The sequence below is a fragment of the Cariama cristata genome, unplaced genomic scaffold, assembly GCF_000690535.1.
Source record: "Cariama cristata isolate BGI_N322 unplaced genomic scaffold, ASM69053v1 scaffold34030, whole genome shotgun sequence".
Taxonomy (NCBI): domain Eukaryota; kingdom Metazoa; phylum Chordata; class Aves; order Cariamiformes; family Cariamidae; genus Cariama; species Cariama cristata.
The window spans coordinates 4,330-27,706 of record NW_009593536.1 but is presented as its reverse complement, the minus strand read 5'-3'; the positions used below and the strand labels follow the sequence as shown (position 1 = coordinate 27,706).

The following is a 23,377-nucleotide window of genomic DNA, read 5'->3' as shown; positions in this document are numbered from 1 at the left end:
GCTCTTCTTTGGTGCTCATCTTCTGAGAAGTCCAGGCAGAAATGAAATAGCTTTTTTTCAGTTTTAATAACAAATATTGTTACGAACACAAACTTGGATGCCAGAGTTACTTACCATTGAAAAACCTGAACTTCACAGTGTATTTCAAACAATGATTACATTGGGGACAATATTTGTATATACTTCATCATACCTAAGCTAATGTGGTACTTGTAAGCATCTAATATGCTGTAAATTAAGGGAATGTCTTCATCTTCCCTGTTACAAAACCACAGCTGCAGATTTTATTCTGAGGGATAAAAAGCTATTGCATAGTTAGGGGACTTTCTACATGTCTACACACGCTTCCACAGAGGTGCACCGTTGTTAGCAGAGATGCTTGGTGACTGCTAGCACGAGCTTTGTCATAGCACTTCTGGGTTTGGAGGGGAGTGGATGTGGAGTGGGGTGGCACTGGGAGAGCTGAGGGCAAGACAGGCAGGATGAGCCTGCCAGTGAAAAGTTTGGGAGCCGCTGGTAAGGATTCCCACTTGTCATTAACCAACCCCTTCTCCACATGTTTGCCACAGGCAATTGGAAACTGAACTTAACTATAGATGCTAATTTCAGAAGAAAAAGTGTTTGACCAGGGTGTACCCACCTTACTTTTGTGGCTTGCCCTAGACTTCAGTGGAGAATTTCTGAGGTTGTGGGCAAACACCGGCTCTGGACTGCTGTGGTAGTGAAAGATGTTACTGCATTGACCAGAGGAAAAATTTTTCAGGTTGCTTCCTGAGTTACCTGAGGGGAAAGTCAGCAGGGTTAACAGGTCACGTTGTTTATAGTATGCAGTTATATAGGCACTACTTATATAGATCTAGATATATTTGTGGCTTAAAAAGAAAAGCTGGGACAGGAATGGCTTTAGCAGGCTCAGTTTTCTTGCAGTTGCTTATCTGTAACTGCTTCTCATAAAATACATGCTAGCAATTAAGCTGGATGGTCTATCATAAAGTCTAAGGGTTTACTTTGAGCTGAAACATTAAAATGAATGCATTCTGAATCTTCTTTGTTTATGTCATACTTCTTTAAGTTATGGTATGGTAAGAGATCTTTGACTAGCAGTAAATGGTTTTCTGCTTAAACTAAACAAAATGTGTTACCAATCTTATTTAAAATGTCATTAATACCTTCCATAACTAAATTAAATACAGCTCACTGAAAAATAAACTTAGACATTAAAGATATTGATATCTTGTTGGTGCTGAAAGATGTTTAAAAAACGCATAATCTTTAGCTTTGATAAATTTGCAGAGAATCAAAATATTTAATGTTTTCGGTGTTGCAGAGGGTAGGCAAAAAGTATCTTTCGGGACAGTTATATGCCCGTCACTTTATCAGATATTGAAAATGGGATTAAAGATTTCTTTGTATTTATGCTCTGCTTAATGTCTCCTTATGTTAGACTTTGTTTGTCTCTTTCAGATGGCTTGTTATTGCAGTTGGCCTAGTTCGAGCATACCTGGCTAAAGGTAGCTACCATAGCCTTTACTATTCCATAGAAAAGCCCCTGAAATTCTTCCAGACTGGAGCTTTGCTTGAGGTAAGTGTAGTCTTCTTCCCTAGAATTACTAATATTTGCATGAGTGTTTCGTTTAGGAGAAGTAAAGCAGCCTTTGTTGAACAGGGCTTTCTCGGTACCTGTTTTTTTCATTAGCATTTATAGAGTGATTTTCAGGTAAATGTAAGAAACATGCCTCGCACAAACGCTGAATTTTCCTTTTAGCAAGCAGTGAGGAAGCTTACTGTCTGCTATTTAGCTTGGACAGCAGAGCTAAATATTAAGCTTAATCTTTGAAATACAAATACTGAATCTTAAGTGCTTGTAATAGAACTAAGTGTGTTTCTGAATTGCTTCATTTGACATATTAGTGATTTGGATTTTTCTTTTTGTTCTAGATTCTGCACTGTGCATTTGGTAAGCTTGCAAATTTTCAGTTTTATTATTTTTATAGAAGACTGCGGTTTTAGCAATATATTAGCATGAAAAATGTTATGGTCTATGAATTGCCAGATTTAATTCTTGCATAACTCACTAATTTTTGCTTGAAGTATGTTCCAATTTTTTACTAAATAATTTGACAAGTTAAATCACAAAAAGGAAAATAGTGTAGCAGGTTTTCAGTTACTTCACGTTCTATTTTTATCTAGATCCTTCCAATGCTACAACTCTTAGAGCAATTTATAAATGTTTTATAGTAGATCGTTACTCTCCATCTCTACGTCATGTAATCTTCTGTACCAAGCTGTCTTTCCTCCAAAAAATATATCTAGCTGGAAGTAATTTAAAATCCAATGAAAATAACATTTCAAGATCTAGAACTTTGCACACATCCATGGAGCATAGATGCACCTTGTAAAATTAGGAAGGAGTAACCAGTCTTTATCCCAGATTCGGCTGTGCTTTAGTGGAACTGTTTGGAAGAGTAAGAATTACTTGAGACTTGACTCAACAATTCTTGTTAGCCTGAACTGTAAGGCTTGTCTGTTAGCTTGGTAGCAGGAACTCAGCTGTGTGTATGTGGCCTGGGGTCAGTAGCAGTGTCATGGTTCAGTCAACCTGAAGAGCCTCATGTCTGAGTGACAGGATTGCATCTTGTCTGGTTTGTTAGTCATCATGAGTAGTAGTACAGTTTGGTCTCAGCATTTGGATGTTTTAGTCATAAAATAGGTGATGTATTGCAATCTCTGCAAGATCACAGAATCACAGAATGGTTTGGTTGGAAGGGGCCTTAAAGACCACTAGTTCCCACCCCCCTGCCATGGGCAGGGACACCTTCCACCAGGCCAGGCTGCTCAAAGCCCCATCCAGCCTGGCCTTGAACACTTCCAGGGATGGGGCATCTGCAGCCCCAGAGCTGAAGGCAGTATGGCAGGGGGTGTCTCACCAGAGCAGAGTAGAGGGGACGAATCCCCTCCCTTGACCTGCTGGTCACGCTGCTTGTGATGCAGCCCAGGATACGGTTGGCTTTCTGGGCTACAGGCGCACATTGCTGGGTCATGTTGAGATCAAAGCCAATGTGCTATAAAAGGGAGCAGTGCCTGTCTGCATACCTTTGCTTAACTCTGATTTTTCTAAACAGTCTAGTCTTCTCAAAGAGACAGTCTTATGTTCAGGTAGTTGTTCTTGTGATTTTAAATAGAAGCGTTTGAAGCTCCAGCCTGTTTGCTAGCCACTATTTAAAGAGTAAGATGGCATTAAGGTTCCTAAAGCTGCAGCTAGAAACTTGCTATTTTTCATGTGTCGTACAAACAGTCTACATACTGGAGGATGTATTAGATTGTAGGTTCATATTGAATTTCTGTGCAAAATTTTTTCTGATAACCAAATGTCGTGGTTGGAAAACTTAAAATCGTATACATGAATTTGTCAGCAGAGGGCAGCCTAATTCTGTATTTACTAATGTAGTTCTGACCTTCTGAATACTTCAGTTACGCTGAAAATGTTACCTTATAAAGGGCAGTTTGTAGACTGTGTGCAGATCATCCCAAGAAATGAATGATCATATATGCCTCAAATTAATGTAAAGGCTTCTCAGAGTAAGCTATATGTATAATACTGTGCTGCCAAGGCGGTCCTTCCAATACAGTTTTGTTTTACTAAATCTCAATTACTGTTTTTTACCAGAGTAAACCTTACTTACTTTTTAAAAATTTGTCAAAAATTAATAATAAAATGTGAAATTTTTCAAGTCTTATTTAACGAGTGGCAAGAAGGACAAGTTAAATCTCAGAACACTGGGCAAAAAAACCTTGCAGATAAATGCTGTCCTGAATCTGTAATGCTCTACTGTTTTCTTAACCTAAACTTATGTGCAGATGCCAATGTTCACTAGCACTAAATCTAAGAAAGTGTAACAAATTTAATTGGATTATCTTTTCCTCGCACTTCAGAGTAGGTGTCCACACAGATCGGTGAACGGCAGGCTAGAGTCCTGCATTTCACCTTCCAGGCTGGTGCCGAACAGCAAACACGATGACTGTCCCAGCCTGTAATCCTGGCTCAGTTGGTTGGAGGTGTGGATCCATTTAGCCCGTGTTATCCAATTTAATATTAGTGAAGACAGCCATTAGTGGAATGTTGCAACATTTTATACCATTATAATTCTATCCTTTTGCTTTCCCTAACAAAGTTTTTTACAAAAAAACCACTTATTTTATTCTAACTGCCCATGGATTTATTTTTTTTTTTCTGTTAATGGAAGCATTTGTCAGCTAGATAAAGTGAGGGTTTTTTTGCACAGCTGGATACACTGCTGCTGCCTGCTGTACTCCTACTGACTGTGGTAAAAGTTTCTATGCAAGGAGAAACAGGAAATTTGCAGATTCCTTTGCCCCTGCTTTTTTTGCTATAACTAGAGCTGTAATTCTCTGTCAATAGAGGAGCTTATCTGTGACAGATGGCTGTGTGTATCAGCATAACTTTTCTCTCCACATCTTTTCAGTAGAATCTGAAATGTTAGCGTCTGTGTGGCAAGTTCTTCAAAATATGAAGATTGATAGGGAAGGCCTCTATCAAGCATGATTGAGAACAGAACTTTGGCATGTGGCAAAGATTTAAAAAATGAAGGAGGAGAGCTCTACATGAAGAAAAGGAGGTAACATGTAGCCCAGAGACCAAGAAGAGACGCGGAAGGACAGGCAAATGGAAAGCGAACGTGCAGGAGAGAGGAAGGACTTGTTGGGAGGTGGAGGATTTCCTCCTGGAGGTGGGAGGCTTAGTCCAGGATCTGGACGAGGTCTGGGCATGGCTTACTTGCTGCTTGGTTCTGGACCTGAGCCCCCTGTCAAGCACTGCTCTAGCATGTGCAGTGTTGTATAAGTGGTGACAGATGTTTTTAAAAATACCAAGTTTAAAATTGACTGTCGGGTACCTTTTCAGTGCAATGAGTAAATAATTAAAGGCAAGCAAAGTTTACATAAATTGTAGCTGGTGAGTCACTTACTTTGATCTCCCGTTTTTAGCATAGATTGGCATTGTCTTGGCTATAATGAAAAACCTTGTTTGTCTAACTTGAGATAATCTTGGATGGTTCCTACACAGTCTTTTTGGCTTATTTATAGATTCCTTTGCAAGAACGTTAGGTTATCTTGCTTAGGAAGGGATGGTCTAAATTGTATAAAAGAAAAGGTCTGTTATATCATAGGAGTGAGCATTTAATGAGTACAGATTGTGGGGTTTTATAGCACCCCTTTTTGTGTTGTCTGAGTAACAGACAACAATTCTGCCCTAAGGTTTTGCAACAAATTGGATTATGAACAATACCTGATAAAACTGAAGAGAACTATGTTTGTAGGATTTCTTTCCCCCTTTTTACTCTGAAAGAAGACTAACATAATGACTAACGTTTTCAGTGTGACTGAAAATAATTCTAATGAAACTTGCTTTTGGCTTTTCTTATTCTTTCTTCCTCTTCCACTTTCCAGTTTGGTCTTTGCATATTGCTGAGGCTGTTGTGTTGCTTGCTGTGATTTCCATTAGTTTTAGAAGCACTTTTTACTGTATTTTAGGAGCTCTTGCATTTGTCTTCATCATGATATTGGAACAAAATAAAACTTCGTGCTGTGAAGTTTAGAAATTTAGTGTGATCTTGCAGCCTAAAACTATTCCTTTCTGCTGGGTGTATAGAATCCTTTTAGTGGCAGTTTAATCAGCACCTTGGAACTTGCTTAGAAGAACCAGTGAAATCTGCTTCCTTGAGAAAAATCTTATAATTGTTTCTTTACCTACTAATGTATCAGCTTTTCCTTGGGTTTGGTTTGTTTTCAGTTTTGTTCTTTTTAAAGTTGTATTCCCAGGAAGGAATTATAAACTTATCTACCAGAATGTGGGCTAGATCAGTGTTTCTTCAAAGTAGTTACACTTTTTGCTTGCTGTTTTGGGGGGATATACTGTACAAAACATCTCTTTTTTTTTTTTTTAACTTTTTAAATCACAGTAACGAAGACTATCTTGGATATTTTAATCAAACAGGGTTTATTTGAAAGACTGTATCCCAAAAGCTATTTGATTGAAGTTATCTCATCTTATTCAGCTGTTTTGTATATTAATGAATGTGCTGTGATTGCAACAAGACCGATTACTTTTATTTGCCTTTTGATGCACAAAGTCTTGTCAGGGGATTGCATTGCATTAGGCTGTATAAACACACCACAGAACAGACTTCATACTCTCAAATTAAAAAAATTAAATGCTTTCCTTCCCAAAATTTCAAAGAACTGGACTTTGGCTTAGCTGTGTTCAATTTCCCCACCCCAATAGTCAGGAATGTTTACTAATTGCAAAATATCTTCCAGGCATTGTTCCTTCTTCTGTTGTTCTGACTGCTTTCCAAGTGATGTCAAGAGTTTTCCTGACGTGGGCAGTAACACATAGTGTAAAAGAGGTAAGTTAAGCTACAAAATGGACAGAAAAAGTAATGACCCATGCTGAAAATCAAGCGTTGATCACTGTCTTATTTTCCTTAAAATGACTTCTGTTTGTATGCCAACATGTGAAAATGTTTATGTGAATTTCTGTGGATTGAAAGAAATAAAAATAAATCTGACATCATGTTTTCTTGACAATGAAGTAGACTGAGGTCTCATTTTCTCAGTGTAAGACATCTAGCTCCTGAATAGATTTTTGCAGTTCTTACTGAAAGTTAAAGAGGTTCCAGTGTTTAATATGGAACCTGGGACAGCCTTCTAGCATTGATCTCACTACTGCCATAATTAATAGCAAAATCTCCTCACTGCCCCCCTCTTTCATACACAATTTGCTTTCTTTACCGTGGCATGTGGAAGCTCCACCTCAGCTGTGCACAGCAATGCCTGGATGTTCTCCATTATCACTCTCCAGGATAATCTTCCCTCTGTCCTTCATTCATTTTTCCTATAATCAAGCGTAGGTGGGTTTTGCGGCTTATGTGTTTTTTCTCATTGCTTACCACACCAAATACTGCTGTACTTTATACAAACCTCTGCAGAATCTTTTGGAAGCAATCATATTTGAAAATTATTCCTGACAGCTATTTTAAAATCTAAACATGCTTTAATAGATACAAACCGTGCTGACTGACTCTTTCATGTCATCTGGATACCTGGTAGTAGCCCAGATATGGAGCATCTGTGCTGTTACTTTAGCCAACGAATCTTACTGGTTTTCTTCTCATTAAAGAAAGAAATTAGTCTTGATGCCAGTGTCAGCATGGCTGCCTGAAATAAGTAATGGCCATCTGGTGTCATTATACGCATAGGATTTTTTGTGACTTGACATGGAGAATGTCTTGAGGAGCTTGTCTCATTACCAAGTCTTCAGGGAAGCTGCTTTCTCTTCCTTACTCCAAAGCTGTTATCAGAATGTCCATCCACGTGTAGACTAACATAAGTCACTGTAGTTCCTAGTAATTAACCACCCTTTCTGCTATTATGATACTTGTTCAAGTGAAGCCTTAGTTTCATGCTATTTAAAGTGGAGGAATGTTATTTTTCTCAATAAACTCAAAACCTTGTAAATACTTACCTTGATTTCAGTTTTGGTGCAAATAAATGTACTCCAGTCCCTGTTAATTCACTGGAGATAAATATTAGATTTTTAACAAACAAACAAAAAAAGCCATAATCCCAAGACATTAGATTTTAGATACATGTCTAAAATATTTTTAAATAAATATGGCTGTAGTTTTGCTTGTTACCTGTATAATATTGGGGTACCTGGTGCTTCGCAAAGAACAGCGATAATCTGTTTTTATATATTACCTCCTGGTTTTGAAGTAACCCAAATGTTAAAGGTTGGATTGCATGGATTAGAATTATTCCATGTGTTGTCTGTTAGACATCAAAGGAAAGTCTGTAAAATGATTGTGGGTTAGGTTTTTTGAAACTTATGCCCACATTCTCACCAGAGAAAACCAGCAAAATGGGAGAAAATGTGAGCAACGAGTTCAGCCTAACATTCAATTTTTAACAAGGGTTTTTTTTAACAATGATTCTTTCAACAATATTACACGCAGTTTTTTTTTCTCACAGATGTGTGGTCTTTTGATTAAAGTCTTGCGAGAGACTGTATTATGTGTTACTTTTTTTAATGTCTTAGAAAGTGGGCATAAGAATGGTATGGATGAGGAATCCTGTGATGAGTTTTTCACCTGTGACTTAGAGCAAATAAATCAAAGGAAGAGGCTGTATTCTGATCCCTCCCCTTCCCCCCAACTAGAGAGCATGCAGTCCCACCTGGGGAGATGTATTGAAGGTGTCACAAGTGTTCTACTTTTTCTAAAGGGCTGTCTGCACAAGTGAGCTCCATGGTGAAGTCCAGGATTAAATTCTCACACAGCTTTATGGAACTTGTAAGCTATGCAGTTGCATGATGAGGTTCTTGTAAAATGAAACGCAGTTTTCCTCTTTAACTTTTTGAGTGAGACTTGTTCAGTATCTTGCTTTTCCAGACTGTTTTCATATATAATGTAGTTAAAAGAAGAAACATCTGTATTGCTACCCCTCCTTTCTGTCAGAATACACTTCTAGATATGTGATGTGATTTGAAGCATGCTTCTTGCCACTAACATGTTTGTGCTTTTTGTTGAATTTAGTGCTGATGTGTTGTTAAATTCAATATGAAAGTACTTACAATAAATGTGAAAGCATGGCAAATGTTAAAGCACTGCACACTTCTTTGAGTAGCAATGAGATTTCCCCTTGCCTCCACCATATGAGTAGCTGTTAGCTTAGCGGAGGAGGGCCTGGCATGTAATACAGTACTTGAAATCATTTGGTTTGGTGAATTTTACTGTTTCTCCTACAAAGGAGGGAAGAGAATGAGCAGACAGGCATTGAAGAGCCACAAGAAAGTAGGCATAGGAGAACAGAAGGTTCCTTTCAGTTGAAAGTTGTCTGTTGAATTTGTGTGAACAATGAGATCATCTGGTGATGTCATGGCAGGCCTTCATAGAGTTCTGTTCTGATAGATAATTTCACACCCAGTTTTGATGGGTAATTCAAAAATGGTATCAGCAGTGATTTAATGCTTATCCAGTTCAGTTCAGTTACAGGTAAGTTGCAGATAAGTATAGTATATATTTAGAGGAAGCTTTCTAGAACATACAGCCAAGGGGTTGGTGTGAAGATGACAGGTACAGCGTACTGAACTGGTAATTAAGACTAGTATTTGCGGTTGTGAATTGACACCTTCAGTCAGTAGTAGAGCATACTTAGAGGGAAGAGCATCTTAATTTATGATATTTAAGACTAAGTTGTAGTAAAATAAGTCCACGATGGAAAGTTCAGAACTCTAAATGGGTGAGTGAAGTTGAAAAGCCTGATTCATCACTGCTTTACATCTGTGTAAAATTTGAGTAATAATGTACAACACAAATGTCTGTCAGGCCCTTTGTGCCTACTGTGAAGCTTCCTGGGTTTTTTCTTTCTTTTTTTTTTTTAAAAAAAAAAAAAAAAATCAGTGTACCGGAGAAGCAGCACTCTGGAGGGAGATGTGCTGTTTCATAATTACAGTTGCATAGCGCTCCTGGTAAACTCTGCTGCACTGGATTGCTTAATTACGTGTTTAGCTGAAATTTTCTGCAAAGAATTTGTCAAACTGTTACTCTTAACGTAGAAAAATCTATTTCCCTTTTTGTGCATAAGGAGAACAGTAAAAACCTCTCATACTTTATCTTGTCAATTCCCAGTTCTCATCTTTGCATCTTAAAAGGCTATGAATTCTCTTATATTTTAACAAGCATGGTCTGCTATTCATAGTATTTTGAAGATAAGCTAAAATATATTCAGGCCCCTCCCTGATGATAAATTGGTTTGAAACACATGCCAAAGAATTATGCCTGTGGTATGATTGACCCTTATTAAGGCAGTTGGACGAATAAGTTGTAAATAAAGTGTAAAATGTGCTTTGACTTTGTCTAACACCTCCTTCAAAGACTGGCATGAAAAAGTAGAGGAAGAGAGATGGAGTTCTAAGAGCAGCATTGGGCTCAGTAGCTTATTAGAGGTCTACTGTTTATTGGCTGTACTATCCCCCTTACCCTCAACTTGGAAGAGGAACGATACAAATGCAGCATTGGCAGTGCCTAAATGAGTAAGACTCTTGAGAGACTGTTTTGTAAATCAGTTCCCAGGGGTTTGATAATGTGCATCTCGGACATCTTTCTTTGAAGTATTGAGAAATTGTCAGTCCTCAAAGAGAGATTCTAATAGTGACAGACTTCTGACCTGTTAGTGTGTAAGAAACGTACTTTTTAATGATGAGCTGTGGAATGTAGTTAAAATATGATGACAAAATGCGCTTCTGTTCCTTACGGCACAGAATGAAAATATTTGAAAACATTATAGGTCACTTTTGTATAAAAATTACCACTAATTTCTAGTATTCTTTCTCCTTTAAATAGGGACACAAGCTATAAAGGCACAATCAGTGATTTTTTGTTAAGTGACCTTAACAGAGTTCTGTGTGTGTTTTATAATGGTGTGAACTGTTTTAATAATGTCTAAACATAGTTCTAATATTAAAGTAGATGGGAAAGTCTAGACCTGTGAAGGCAGTGTTACAGAAGTCCTGTGACAGAACTGATAGAACAGATTTTCTACTTCTATGTGTATCATTCACTGTTAGCTTCACAGTTTCTTATCCTTAGTCATGTCCTTGGGTGCTACTCAAGCTACAAATTTCTGTTTGTTGGTTTTACTGACTTCCATAGTTAGCGAAAGAAATGGGGTTTCAAAATACAGGTTGAAGTCCGTGACTCATAAGTTTAGATGAACTCACCAAGCTGCTACTCCTGATTTGACCAGAAGATGCAGCTCTGGAGTGCTTGTGAAGCATGTTGCTCCTTGGGAACAGCATCGTATGTGAAGTACTGTTAAATTTTCCAGGTTAAGAACTAAGTCTTGCTTATAAAGCAGACCCCGAACAGAATTAGGATCCTGTAGCAATGTAAAATGAGATTTCGTCTCTTCTTTGAAAATCTTCAAATAAGCTTTGGATTTTGTTCTTTTATGATGACGTAAGGGAGATTAATATATAAGCAAATTACTAATTTCATGCGGAAAAAGGACAAGGTGCGTTTGTTGCAAAATGCAGTGAAAGTAACTTGAAACGCTGTACGCAGCAGAACATAGATGACCATTATACAATAATGGTGGATATCCCACGATTTCTGTAGAAATCTTTCTGGGCTTTGTAGTCTGTAACAGAAAGCTTTTTATGGGTAATCCTCATGAGTGTTTTTACACACAAACATATGATCAGTCCGCTCCTATTAAAAGGTTTCTGATTGCGAGTGTTTTTACACACAGATATATGATCAGTCCCCTCCTATTAAGGGTTTCTAATTGCCCATATATTTTCTTCTTCCGTTTTTCGTTTGTGCATGTACTTTCCCCAAGATGAACGGAGGGTACCACCCACACCTACTGACTTCCTTTTCCCTTTTTTCAAGAGTTGGAGGAAAAAAATGCGGGCCCCTGTGGTTGAGCTCTTTTTGTTCCCACGGTCCACTGAATTTGGGCTCAAGGTACTCATACAGCTGAGAGTTCTGTTGAAGGGGGTGGAATGGTGGGGAGGGCTGCATAAAAATCATGTTTGTGCTCTCAAGAGTTTTTTAGTGTGGGTATGTGACCCCATATACTACTTCATCACTGTTATTCCATCTGAAACTTAAACCTCGTAATTATGCTTCCAAATCTAATAATTCATTTAAAAATACATGCTTTTGAAGGTTAATCTTCAAAGAATGAAGGGAGTAAAAGCTGGTTCAGTGATGTGTGTCTGAAGTAAAAGTTCTAAGAGGTGTAAAGCAGTGAAACCTAATAATGCTTTGAGTCTAACATTAGAGAAACTATGCTGGATACAATAAACAGAAAAAGGAGCAAGGAACAGTGAAACAGGTAGTTGTCAAGCTTACCTGAGGTGACAAAGTCTGAGCAGCTGTTTCTTCTCTCCTCCCAGCCTGTGTCCTGGTGTTAGCTGTTTTGCTGCTGCTGCTCAAAATCAGGACCCAGTTTGTCATCTAGAGAGAGGAAAATAGTGCTTCTACTGAGAAGTAACACAGACTAGGATCAGAATATAAGGTCTAAGCCAAATATCAAGTGTTAGACTAATGTGTTAGCATACTTTCTGCTTGCTGCACTTGGAAGCAATCATAGGGCTGAAATAGAAGCTGGTACTATATAGGAATGGGAAGAGCTATGAGTTGTTCTCAACATTTCAGGGATTTCTTGTACTGATTTGCCTTGCACAGAATGGGAGATCTTAAGTTATCTGATCACCAAGCAGAGCTATTCTTAAGCAACTAGAAAAATATCGAGCATGATAAGGTTTTTTTACTGTTGTTAGTAATGTTGCTTTTAAGCTCGTTCTTGGAGTCTGTTCTCTAAAATGATGCAATAAAGCAACCTGTGGGAATTGGTTTCTTTGTGGTTTTCTTGGGTCTGGTGAGTAATTAGTAACACTTGGATTCAAACTGAGCTTGTTTTCTTTCTTACAGGTACAAACTGAAGATAGCGTCCTGTTGTTTGTAGTGGCCTGGACAATCACTGAGATAATCCGTTATTCTTTTTATACATTTAGCTTGTTAAATCATCTCCCTTATCTCATCAAATGGGCCAGGTAGGTGGCATAATAGAAATCATAGCCTGATTTGACAGGGATATTTATCTTGTAAAATAGTTGCAGTACAAAAAATTAGATTCTACCTTGAGGTAATTGCCCTGTTGGTGAATGTGACTTCCTGACTTCTTTCCAGCAGATTTCTGGGTTAAAAAAAATAATATTACATTGTTAGCTGAAAGCGTAGTTTGTCAGAACTCGGTCCCATTTATGAAGTGATTGTGTTTGTCGGAAACTGAAGTTTAATGTTTGTCGGAAACTGATATTTAACAGTAAGGGGTAATGGGTAAGTAAACCGACATTTAACAGTAACTCTTGAATCCAAGGGTTGTACTTGAAACAATCTGTAAGCTCATTGATTAATATCAACTGCATCGGGCCCCACTGTAAGTAGTATAATGACTTCTACCAAAGAGTTCAGAAATCAAGGTAACAGTGTGTGAGGGGTGGGAGAGAATAGTTTTAAAGATAGGTTTTAGATTCTCAAAGGCAATCTTTAAATAATTCAAACTGATTCCTGATTTGAGTATATTTTGCAATAATGTTCATACCTTGCCATGCTCTAATCAAACAAGAGCTAAGGGAAATAAATACTGAGTTGAGAAGTTAAAATTTGAATATCCATAATAGCATTTAACAAATACTTTGTCAGAGTTTGTCGTAATTTCTAATCCTTTCTGTAAATGTTTTGTTCTAGGTACACTTTGTTTATAGTATTGTATCCAATGGGAGTCTCAGGCGAATTACTCACAATATATGCTGCATTGCCCTTCGTCAGGCAGTCTGGCTTGTATTCTATTAGTTTACCTAACAAGTACAATTTTTCTTTCGACTACTATACATTCCTGATCCTGGTTATGATCTCTTACATTCCAAGTAAGTATAAATTTGTTAGCTTTTTTAATATTAAAATCTGTAACAGGAAAAGCTCATAATTGTGGGATTAACATATGTACAACTAACTAAGTTTTCAAAATTAATTTTTCAAAATATCTGAAGAAAAAAGTCAGAGTTAAAACTGCAGGGATTGCTTTCTACCAACACTTGCGAAACAGTAATACATGTTTTTTCTCTTACACTTGAAATATAAAATAACTGTGGTACTTCTTGGCAAATGTTGACATCTTCATATTTTTTTTTCCCCCCACTTACAGACTTTTAGGAGAATGAAGTTAAAAACAGCTTCTTAAAATTCAGATCTTTATCAGGAATAAGAACATTGCTTTTGCGTTAGTGGGTAGGGAACTATTTCTGTTGAATTAACTTGAATTGCCATAATCTCTGGTTGATGTTTCTGTAGATGGAATGAAGATTTGGCTTTGCTGCTTTGAAATAGGTTATCGGAACACGGAAGCCTTTAGCAAATTTAAATGTGCAAATAAAGTCTAACATGCGGAATAATGTAGTGATGATGTTGCTGCTGTTAGCTATCTCTGCAGCTGTCTTTATATGAACCTTGTTGTTTGTGCAGAATGATAAACCATATTCAAAGATTTAAATTTCAGTAGTGTGCCTGTGTCTATAACAAGCACTTACACTTTCAGTGAACCATCTTATAATTCTGACATCAAGGTTCATAAGTTTTTCCAGCTGTTCTTAACAAAACCACTTTTCATGCATTTGTTTCTCCTTGTCCCCCTTCACCAAAAATGGTGATGTTACTAACTCCAAGCTGTCAGAATAGTATCTTTTGTTTTAGTCAAAATAACCATGAGTATTAATCGCTTCTTTTGCATAGCTAAATCACAGTTGACAGGCCATGTGGGAGGGAACCTACATTGAACCCAAGTAACAGTTTTAGCCTGCTTTCTCCATTAAAATTACTGTCTGTTAAATGAAATATTTTTTGTGATCCATTATCATTCACTGGATGCATAACTTGAATGCAGTCTTTTGTAATTATTTTTCTAATTATTATTGTGAATTGGTAGCTTTGCTTGAGTCCAAGCAGTTGGTTCTCAGAGTTGTCTTAGGTGCCCTTTCATATGAAGGTATTCCTGTGGTCTTCCTGAGACAGAAGAAAAGCAAAGTTTGTTGCAGTCATTCATTACACCATAGCTCGGTTATTCATTCAAAAAAGCTACCTATGCAGGATTTACGCCTTCTGAACCCACTGAAGATCTTGGAAATTTTGGGAATGTTAATATCACAAGGAAAGCAAGCTTTGAAAACATATTAAAAATTGAGATTTTCACATTCTTGATAGTTGCATCTTACCATTTACCTCGCTTTAAATCTCTAATTTATTACTTGTCTGTCAAAATTGGCATCTTGTTAGAAAAGATGTCATTAAATTCTTTGCATATAATGGATCCCCATTACTTAGACTTCTAATGGAGAAACCACGTGGCTCTGTATTGTGTTATGTCTCTGGACAGCTGTATTCACTCCTTAACGCTGGTGGTGTGAATCAGGATAGGGAGGAAGCAATCCAGAGATGAAATACAGGGTAAAGAAGGCCAAAAGAAAAAATGTTGACCTGAAAAAAAATCAACTTAGTATGTAAAATAAATAGACTTTGGCATGTGTAACATATAATTTAGGCTGATACTGACCTTGTTTAATTTTCATACGGTTCATAAAGGTTTAGTGTCTCATGGCAATTTTAGCTTTTGCTGTTTCTGTATGTATGTTTTCTGTCCCTTACTTTGTTGTTCTGCAAACATACTGTGTAATGTAGTCTTAGAAATAGGAAGAGAAAAAGCTTTGCATGGAGGATAAAGAGAGAAGAGATGAAAGAGGCACCAGTTTGTATAGAGTTCCTTGGATCCTGAAAAAGTGACACTAGAATTCCAGGAAATGAAACACATCTGGAAATTTCACTCTATTGGAAGGACTTTCTCCTCCCTGCAATGTATTTTTTTTTCTATTGTGTGTGTGCAGTTCAGGAAACTTTTGTCATCTTACTTGTACCTGCAGAGCTAAATAAGCCATTTTGCATTTACTTAAAAATGTGATTGCTTTAGCAAAGAATAAATAGTATCTGAAGCCTAAGGACAATATCACTTATTCTATTTAAAGAATAAAACGCAATAGATGACTTGAGCAGAATGTGGCTAAGCATGTTTTCGTAGAGAATTGGTGACTGTGCATCTTACATTGATGTGCAAGCCTCACTTCATGCTTTATTTACTTAAGTCTCTTTTCTCTTCAGTCTTTCCTCAGCTGTATTTTCATATGCTACATCAGAGGCGAAAGGTTCTCTCCCACACTGAAGAACACAAGAAGTCGGAGTAATTCCAACTCTTTTTCAGAACTTTTCAAACATCAAAATGCTGCAGATTTTCAATACCCAGCACGTTTGTAAAGAACATAACAAGATAAAATAAGTCAGAGGTAAAAGACCAATCATTTAGCAAGAGTAACCAATAAATCTGACTTCACTGAAATTCCACAATGTAAAACATTGAAATAATTTTCAGCTTGCAGTGCTTCAGAAAACTTAAACTTTATATGGCTTGGCAGTTAGCCTTTTCCTTAAATGATGTGCTCAATGGTTTTCATTTATTACTAAATGCCTGAAGGTTGCAGTATGAGTGATTAAGTTGTACCCACTAAATGCTTGAATTGGGATTATATTACTGATACCTCTTTTTTTTTTTTTTTTTTTTTTAAGTGCTTGACTGCATGCCAGAAACTGTATGTATTGCTGTGAAAGCAAACAATATGCTCTGGAATACTTTAGGATTTTGTCAGAGACTCCAGTGAAGAATGTAATCCAGGCAAAGTGTTTGAATTTAGAAAGTTAGGTTGTGTATTTAAAAGGTGATGAGAACAAGAACAGAAAACCAATTACAGGAAATGAGGGGAATGTAATTCTTTAGGAATTTAAACAGTAGGGTGTCTGACCAGAGTGTGTTCTCTGAAGATCTTGTTTAAGCTGATTACTCAAATGCTAGTGTTAATTCAGAGGCTATAATACTTCTCTGAAACAGTAAAACTCCTTTAAGTACTGCATCCCTGGATACTTTTTAAAATAATACTAATTGTAATATTTCTAGTGATATCAGTAAATAATCTAACCAATATAAGGAGGCAGGTCACCCAGAAAGAGTTGCAGTTCTCCCTTTTTTACTTTATCATCTCTAATCACTGTCCACTATCGCAGTGGTACTCATCTTTCAGTGTTGAGGACTATGTGGTCTACTGTGGAATGATTTGAGGGCCTTGTTCCTCAACTTTTCTCAAGGGACTAATGTGTATCACTGGCACATCCAAGCAGGCCGTTCCAGGCGCTCAGCTTCTGAAATGTTGCAAAGTCATAAGCTCTTTCTTTGAAAGCAGATTACATCATGTGTTACATGCTGCTTTTGCAGATTGGACAAGCCTTCCCTCATCTGCTCTTTTCAAAGAGCATAAGACCATAGAAAGTTAAATTTTCCTAGGTGCTTTCTCTGCGTTCTCAGGCTAAGCCTTCCCTTGGGAAGGCAAAACAGAAAATGAAAAAACTAAGAATACCTTGTGGTGAGGCGGAAAGCACTAATGCTGTGTGAGCAGTGCTCCAAGTTATGAACAAACTGTTGATTCGGGGCAGGAGTGGGGAATGGAAGGGGCAAAGGGAGCAGGGAACTGAACAGATATCCAAGTAAAGGCGAAAGGAAATGTAGGTTATGGCCTCTGCTGTGTTAGGAACTGATAGTCAAATAGTCCTATTTTCATCCAGTCAGAGCCACTAGACAACAACACAAGGGCTTCTCTGGCTTCCCTCTTGCAACATCATGATTTAGTACGTAAATGAGGTGTGACCGCTACCGTGGTACCTGCAATACTGTGCCTGCCAGCACCTCCCCCTGGACGTGGCCCATATCTGTGCCCCAGTTACTTGTGCCTGACGCATCGCAGCTCTCCCTGAACGTAGCCAGCAAGTACTAAGGGCACAGGCTCTATGTCCTGGCACTTGGGGAGAGATGGATTTACAGTTATTTTGGTTTGTCAGAGCTATGTTTTTAAAAAAACCTTTGCATTTTTCAGTGATTTCCTTGGGCTCCATCAAAAAGTCTGACTGAATTTTCCTAGCACTCAGTAACATGTATAACAGCTTCCCTGTTCAACACAAATAGGACTATTGTGGGCAGAGAGAGGGTAAGAGACAATAATAATGATCTTTGCTTCTATTTTAAACCTTTTGGAGACAGTTACTGGCTGTAATCAAAAACGCTGTGGCCAAATGCAACCTCAAAGTGGGTTTGCATTCAAAGATGCAACAGTTTCATTTCTCCATTAGGTTATGTGGTGCTTTGTTGTACTGATCTGAGAAATGTTGTATTATACTGAACTCATTGTTCAAAAGTGTAAACTTCCACCTCTGAACAAAACATCTTTTGCTTTTACTTGCTATCAAAGGAGTTCGTATCAGTATTTCTGAAGGACGTCATCTAAAAGATCTGATTTCTTGGTGTACTCAGGTTACTGGATATTGTCGATGCTTAGCTCCTGAACTTTTCTAGATTTGATTTCTGTACCCAAATAAAAGATTTGGTTTCAAATTTGTTGGTCCAATTTGGAGAAAAAAATGGCTGTGTAATATTCCTGTATGAAACAAACTCGTAGCTCTGTTGATGAGAAAGATGTAGTACAGATCTGTATTAGATAGCATTGGTACTGTGGAAAAGCAGAGAGAGCTGCCAGTAGGGAGAAAGCTTGTACAACCAGCATCTTTACTGAATAAGCTTTATTATGGAATATTTAATTTAATTAAAAATATTAATTTACGACACAAATGCAAATAAACTACAGTCTTTTAAAAGAAAGCAGAGTTACTTTCCCATTTAAAAGGCAAAGAAATTGCTTTGATAGTAAGAGATCTTGTCAGCGAAGTTGATTTAAAAATTATATTCTGGAGTATGAACATACAGTTAGTATGTACAAGAATTCCAGTACTTCAGTTTGCGGTGGTTTTTCGAGCTTAGCTTCCGTGGAAATCTCTAGAAGGTGATCTTGAGTAAGAACCGTAGCGTGATGCCCTAGTACTGTTTGGGTTTTTCCCTAATACTGACTTTGGTCACACGTGGGTTTTTTTCCTCTTTGTAAAGTAAGAACGAATTTCCCCTCATATGTCACTGAAATTGTCATGTGGTTTATGTGAACTTTATAATAGAAGCTTTGATTAGTACTCTTTGTCACAAATCTAGAGGGTTGTTGGGGTTTTTTTTTCACCATAGACTATTTACTTGGCTGGCATGTTTTCTGTCAGCATCACCAAACTTCTGCAGCGCACATGTTTTCTGCTTTGTGTTGTGTGCACTGGTTCAGTCGACAATATTTTTATGTTCTACCATGCTGGCTTTGTCCACGTTAGTCATTACCCTCTAAAAGACCAAGGTTCTTACCAGTGTATAGTTTACAACTGGAATTGTAGAAATGTTCATATTGTAAATTACAGTACAATGCAGGTTACAGTGCAGGTAAATTGTAATTTTTCACAATGTGATGTTTCTATCAAAGGTGGTTTTTTATTATTTATCAGTAGAAAGGTTGGCATTTGTGTGGACCAATCTGCAGTGTCATTTTAAAACCTATCTTTCAGCTTAAAATTTTCATGAGTATACATCAAATCATGCATTTTGATGTATATTTATGTCAGTGAAATTTGGGTGAAAACTATATACAGTCATTTTTGTATTTTTTTCTATGTTATGAAGAACAAAATTGTAATTTTATAAGTCTGAATCACTAAGGTTATTATAAGTTAAATGTATTTTTTGTATATTTAGGAATCTGGTATTACCTGGAGCTCTGAAAGGCTAAGCATAGACTTTTTATGCATGGTTGGAAGATATTTCTACTTGATAATGCAATTAAATGGTTTGTATGCTAAAATACTAGTCTGTGTTGTTGCCTTGTGAAATTGATTCTGTGCTCTCTGCCTGGGTTTGGCCTACTGATCAGTGATACTAATTGCTATAACCCAAATAAAATAATTCTGAACAAAATGTGTTGTATTGTTACTGTTTAAGGAATAAAAGCAGGTACTTTATAAATATCAATTAGGGCTGTATTTTTATTCATTTGTATGTAATGTGTACCTTGCAATTTCCAAGATTTTTTGGCATACATAACTTTTGACCTCAAACAAAATAATTAAGCAACTTGATACTGTTACTAATGCTCTGCTTTTCACTTTTAAAAGAGGTATTCATAACAACATGTTAACTGACTATGTTAACATTCAAACTTAAAAGTTTCCTGAAGGATCCTCAGTAGAATGTGAGCTCTTTGTTCTGCTGTTGTTATCTGTACTCTAGATGGGGATGGTTTTCTACAAAAACAAAATCGTTTGAGTATTATAAATTTAGTGGAATGCTTAACTAATGCAACAGAATACTTGAGTTCATTTACTAAATATAATATGTCTGCTGCCACGGCAACGTTCTTAGCATTTTTAACACTTCCTGAGAGAGGCTTAAATACTGTGTCTAGATGCCATTAATGCTCATAAATAACAAGTTATAATCCTCTAATAGGAACTGAGTAGTAGTTGCAGAGTGAGTGCTATTCTAGGCATATGCTTGTCATAAGATTGCACAACTACAGTGATTTTTTTGTTTGATTGCAGACAGGATGAAATAATGTTGTCATGTCCAGCATCAGCACATGTCCCACGCATGATAGCTGTGACTTAGCACTACTATGTAATTAAAAACTTGTCTTTGAAATCTTATGCCGTGAAGAGTGGTACTGAGCTCCATTTGTGCCTTAGAATAAGTATTACTGGTTATTTGTGTTTCTTTGCATTTTGAAAACATATGTGTGGAAACAATTTTAGTTACCTAGGGTAACATTAAAAAGTCTGAAAATCATAAGGATTCTGTGTTTGTAAGCAAATTAATTTCACAACAGTATTTAAGGCTCATCTTAAAGCATTGACAGTTCTTGACATAAGAGTTGAGGAAGGATCTGTGCTGGTGTGCTGAGTATAAAAATCAAAATGTGTGAATATCTGTGTGATTCAGTTTCATTTGGTATGGACTGAGCATTTCTAGAGTTGGGATTGATTGATTCAAAACACCTGACCGCCTGGAACTTCCATTCAGTATCAAGTGGCTTTTAAATTCCGCTTCCCATCTCCTAAACAAATACTCTTCCACACTTGTCAGGAGACTTCTAATATTGTAGTGAGAGAATTAATAAAGCTTCTGTGGTGGTTTCTGAAGGCTACTTTCAAGCAGTTGGAATTAAAAATGTGGATGGAAAACTTAAAACTCTTTTAATACTTTTAACACTGATTTCAAGAATAATACTTTCCTTTTACAGATGTGAAAGATCCTAAAGCCCTTTTTAGGTCTCCACAAATTAGCTTGGCATTAGTATTGTCAGAGGTGTGTTTTTCTCTTTGTGCTGACATTGATAATATGCTAATATTGGGGAAAGAGGTGTTACTGTCAATATTATATCTTAATTTTTCTAGTGTTTTAAGTAGATGCATATTATTTCAATCTCCCGCTATAAAAGCATAATTCACAATATTTAGAAACACTTCCATGTCTAGTTATACTTACACAAACTCTGTGTCACAACAAACTGCCTCTCTGTAGGTTAAATTAATTCTGTATAGTTTGTACATCGAAGTTTTACATTGCCTGGTACTACATGAGGATGTTATTGTTGGGAAATTCATTAGAGGAAATTTTTGCAGAGGCTTATTGAGCTGAATTGTGAATACTGAATTGCATTTTGTCTTCTCTTTTTGACTCCGGCTTCAGACAGTCTGCACAATCTTCTGCAAACCATGTGTTATCACTTACAACACGTGTACGTTAAAAACTTTAATACTGACATTTTCTAGTTTGAGCACTTGAACTCACAGAGTCATATTTGCTGTGTAATCTACATTCAGCCTCTAAGGCACTCTAAAAATGATGAGTGATAATGTGAAGAATATTTATATATATAGACATTTCAGGTATCTTCTTTAAAACTACTTCTATGTTGATGTCAATTTAAAGGGCAGCCCTTTGTTTCTTCTGCGTCTAGCATGCCTACAAGAAAATTCAGTTGAGGAGAGGAAATAGGAAGTGGAGGGCCTTCCAGTCAGCCGAACACACTAGGTTGCTTTTATGAAAACAGTTTACCTTTTAGTTAAAGGTTTTTTCAGGTAAAATACAACATCTTCGCTTACTGGATAAGAAAAAGGTACTGAGTGCTGGTCTTCTTTTTATTGACTGTCATTTAGTAGAGATGAGACGGAAGAAGAGGAGAGGTACTGGAGGATACAGAGCTACCATTTTGCTTCCCAAAGAATATTTGTGAGTTGACAAAACGTGAAACTTTCTTCCTTTATTCCTTTGGTATCCAGTAGTTAGGGTTTTTTTTTGGGTGGGAGGGTTGTTGTTTGGGGGTTTTTGGGTTTTGATTTTTTTAATGGCAGAATAACACAACTTAATGGAAATGCTGCAATGTTTTGTCTGGTGTGCTGATGACATGAAGTCCCTTTCATTCCCCACCAGGTGTTTATTACACAGTTACGGGGAACTGTGACTTAGGTTTGTTGTAGTTCTCTGTTTCTGTGTATAAAAATCTTTGGGGAAATTACGGGTTTGAGTATTAAATGTGTTTCCTTACTCAGCTTTTTGATGCAATTTAAGTAAACAAAGCACTTTAACTGTTCTGAAGTTAGCAGGCTGGAACAGTGGAAAAAGCTTTCTTGCATCAGGAAGAAAATGGATGTGGAATTGAAAGTAAGACATTGCTGGTTAGTTTACTTAGTGAGACTGGAAATTAACAGCTGATATTGTCAAAGCCCTACCCGAAGTAAAGAGTGCAATCTGAAGGTATTGAATTATTCTTCAAGAAGTATTGTCAAATTAAAGGGTATGTGGAAACCTGCTCTAGGCATACGGGTGCATACAAACATGGGGCAGACATAAGCATTCATGGGCCACTGTGCTCCAGGTTCCTGGTGATACGTGGCTGGAGATCAGGCTGTAGGTTGCCAGATTTTTAAGAAATAAATTGGTGGTGGAAAGATCTAAAACTACTACATACCACTGGTGTTAAAAATCATATGATTTAGTTACGTGTTTTAAACTGATACTTGTTTGCATAATAAACTATCATTGGAGTCCTGTTATATGAATTCTTAAGAATAAATGTACTGTACAATGTATTGTTATCTGCCCATTGAAGTTGTGTAATTCAGAATAAGTTTTCAATAAAATTGTCTGGTTTTGTATATTTTTTTTTTTTATTCAAGCCTGACTTTCTCATGAAAACAGGGTAGGTAGTTTTTTTTTTTGCTGATTTACCTGTTCCTGACTGGGACTACAGTCACTAAAAAGTACTAGACAGATTTGAAAGAAGGGTAGAAGTCTCAGAATTTCCTACGACTTGTGTCTGTGCTTAGCTCTACGCCATCTACAGCATGTGCTAGTCTCACATCGAAGTAAATAAGGAGGGAGGTGGACACAGAAGATAAGATGAAAACATTTGAGGCTCAGTTTTACTAGTCTTGTGCACAGAATAATACTTTTCCACACACCCTCTTGTGGTTCCTCACATAATTAGGACAGTATCAGCCTCTATTTTTCAGTGTAAATTTGATGGGCAAAAACGCCTGACTCAGCCTTCTTTTCAGGTGTACATAGGCTTTTCTGCTTAAAGCATACATACCACTTTTCTGCTAGGCTTCTGGGTAGTGGAAGTTGAGTTGCTGGTGTGCTTAGTCCTATAATGACAAGGCCTATCACATGCTTCCATTTTTGGCATGTGTGACCTTAACTATTGGTGCCCTTTAACTAT

The 23,377-nt window shown here is 37.1% G+C and overlaps 1 protein-coding gene across 1 annotated transcript; it reads left to right on the top strand.

Annotated features, from left to right (window-relative positions):
• Window positions 1-596: 596 nt before the first annotated feature.
• On the top strand, window positions 597-16,619 carry PTPLB (protein tyrosine phosphatase-like (proline instead of catalytic arginine), member b). The gene is made up of 7 exons (XM_009694766.1): window positions 597-685; window positions 1,465-1,582; window positions 1,939-1,957; window positions 6,337-6,425; window positions 12,519-12,640; window positions 13,338-13,516; window positions 15,795-16,619. The coding sequence occupies exons 1-7, from the start codon at window positions 597-599 to the stop codon at window positions 15,875-15,877; spliced, it is 699 nt and encodes a 232-aa protein (XP_009693068.1). The 3' UTR covers window positions 15,878-16,619.
• The last annotated feature ends 6,758 nt before the right edge of the window (window positions 16,620-23,377 follow it).

What these genes read in the sequence shown, in the direction of transcription:
- PTPLB (XM_009694766.1), top strand. Translation starts at nt 597, where the DNA reads ATGCTAATTTCAGAAGAAAAAGTGTTTGACCAGGGTGTACCCACCTTA. An exon ending in TTCAGTGGAGAATTTCTGAG is followed by an intron (nt 686 to 1,464) that starts GTTGTGGGCAAA and finishes TGTCTCTTTCAG; the next exon opens with ATGGCTTGTTATTGCAGTTG. An exon ending in TATGATCTCTTACATTCCAA is followed by an intron (nt 13,517 to 15,794) that starts GTAAGTATAAAT and finishes TTTTCTCTTCAG; the next exon opens with TCTTTCCTCAGCTGTATTTT.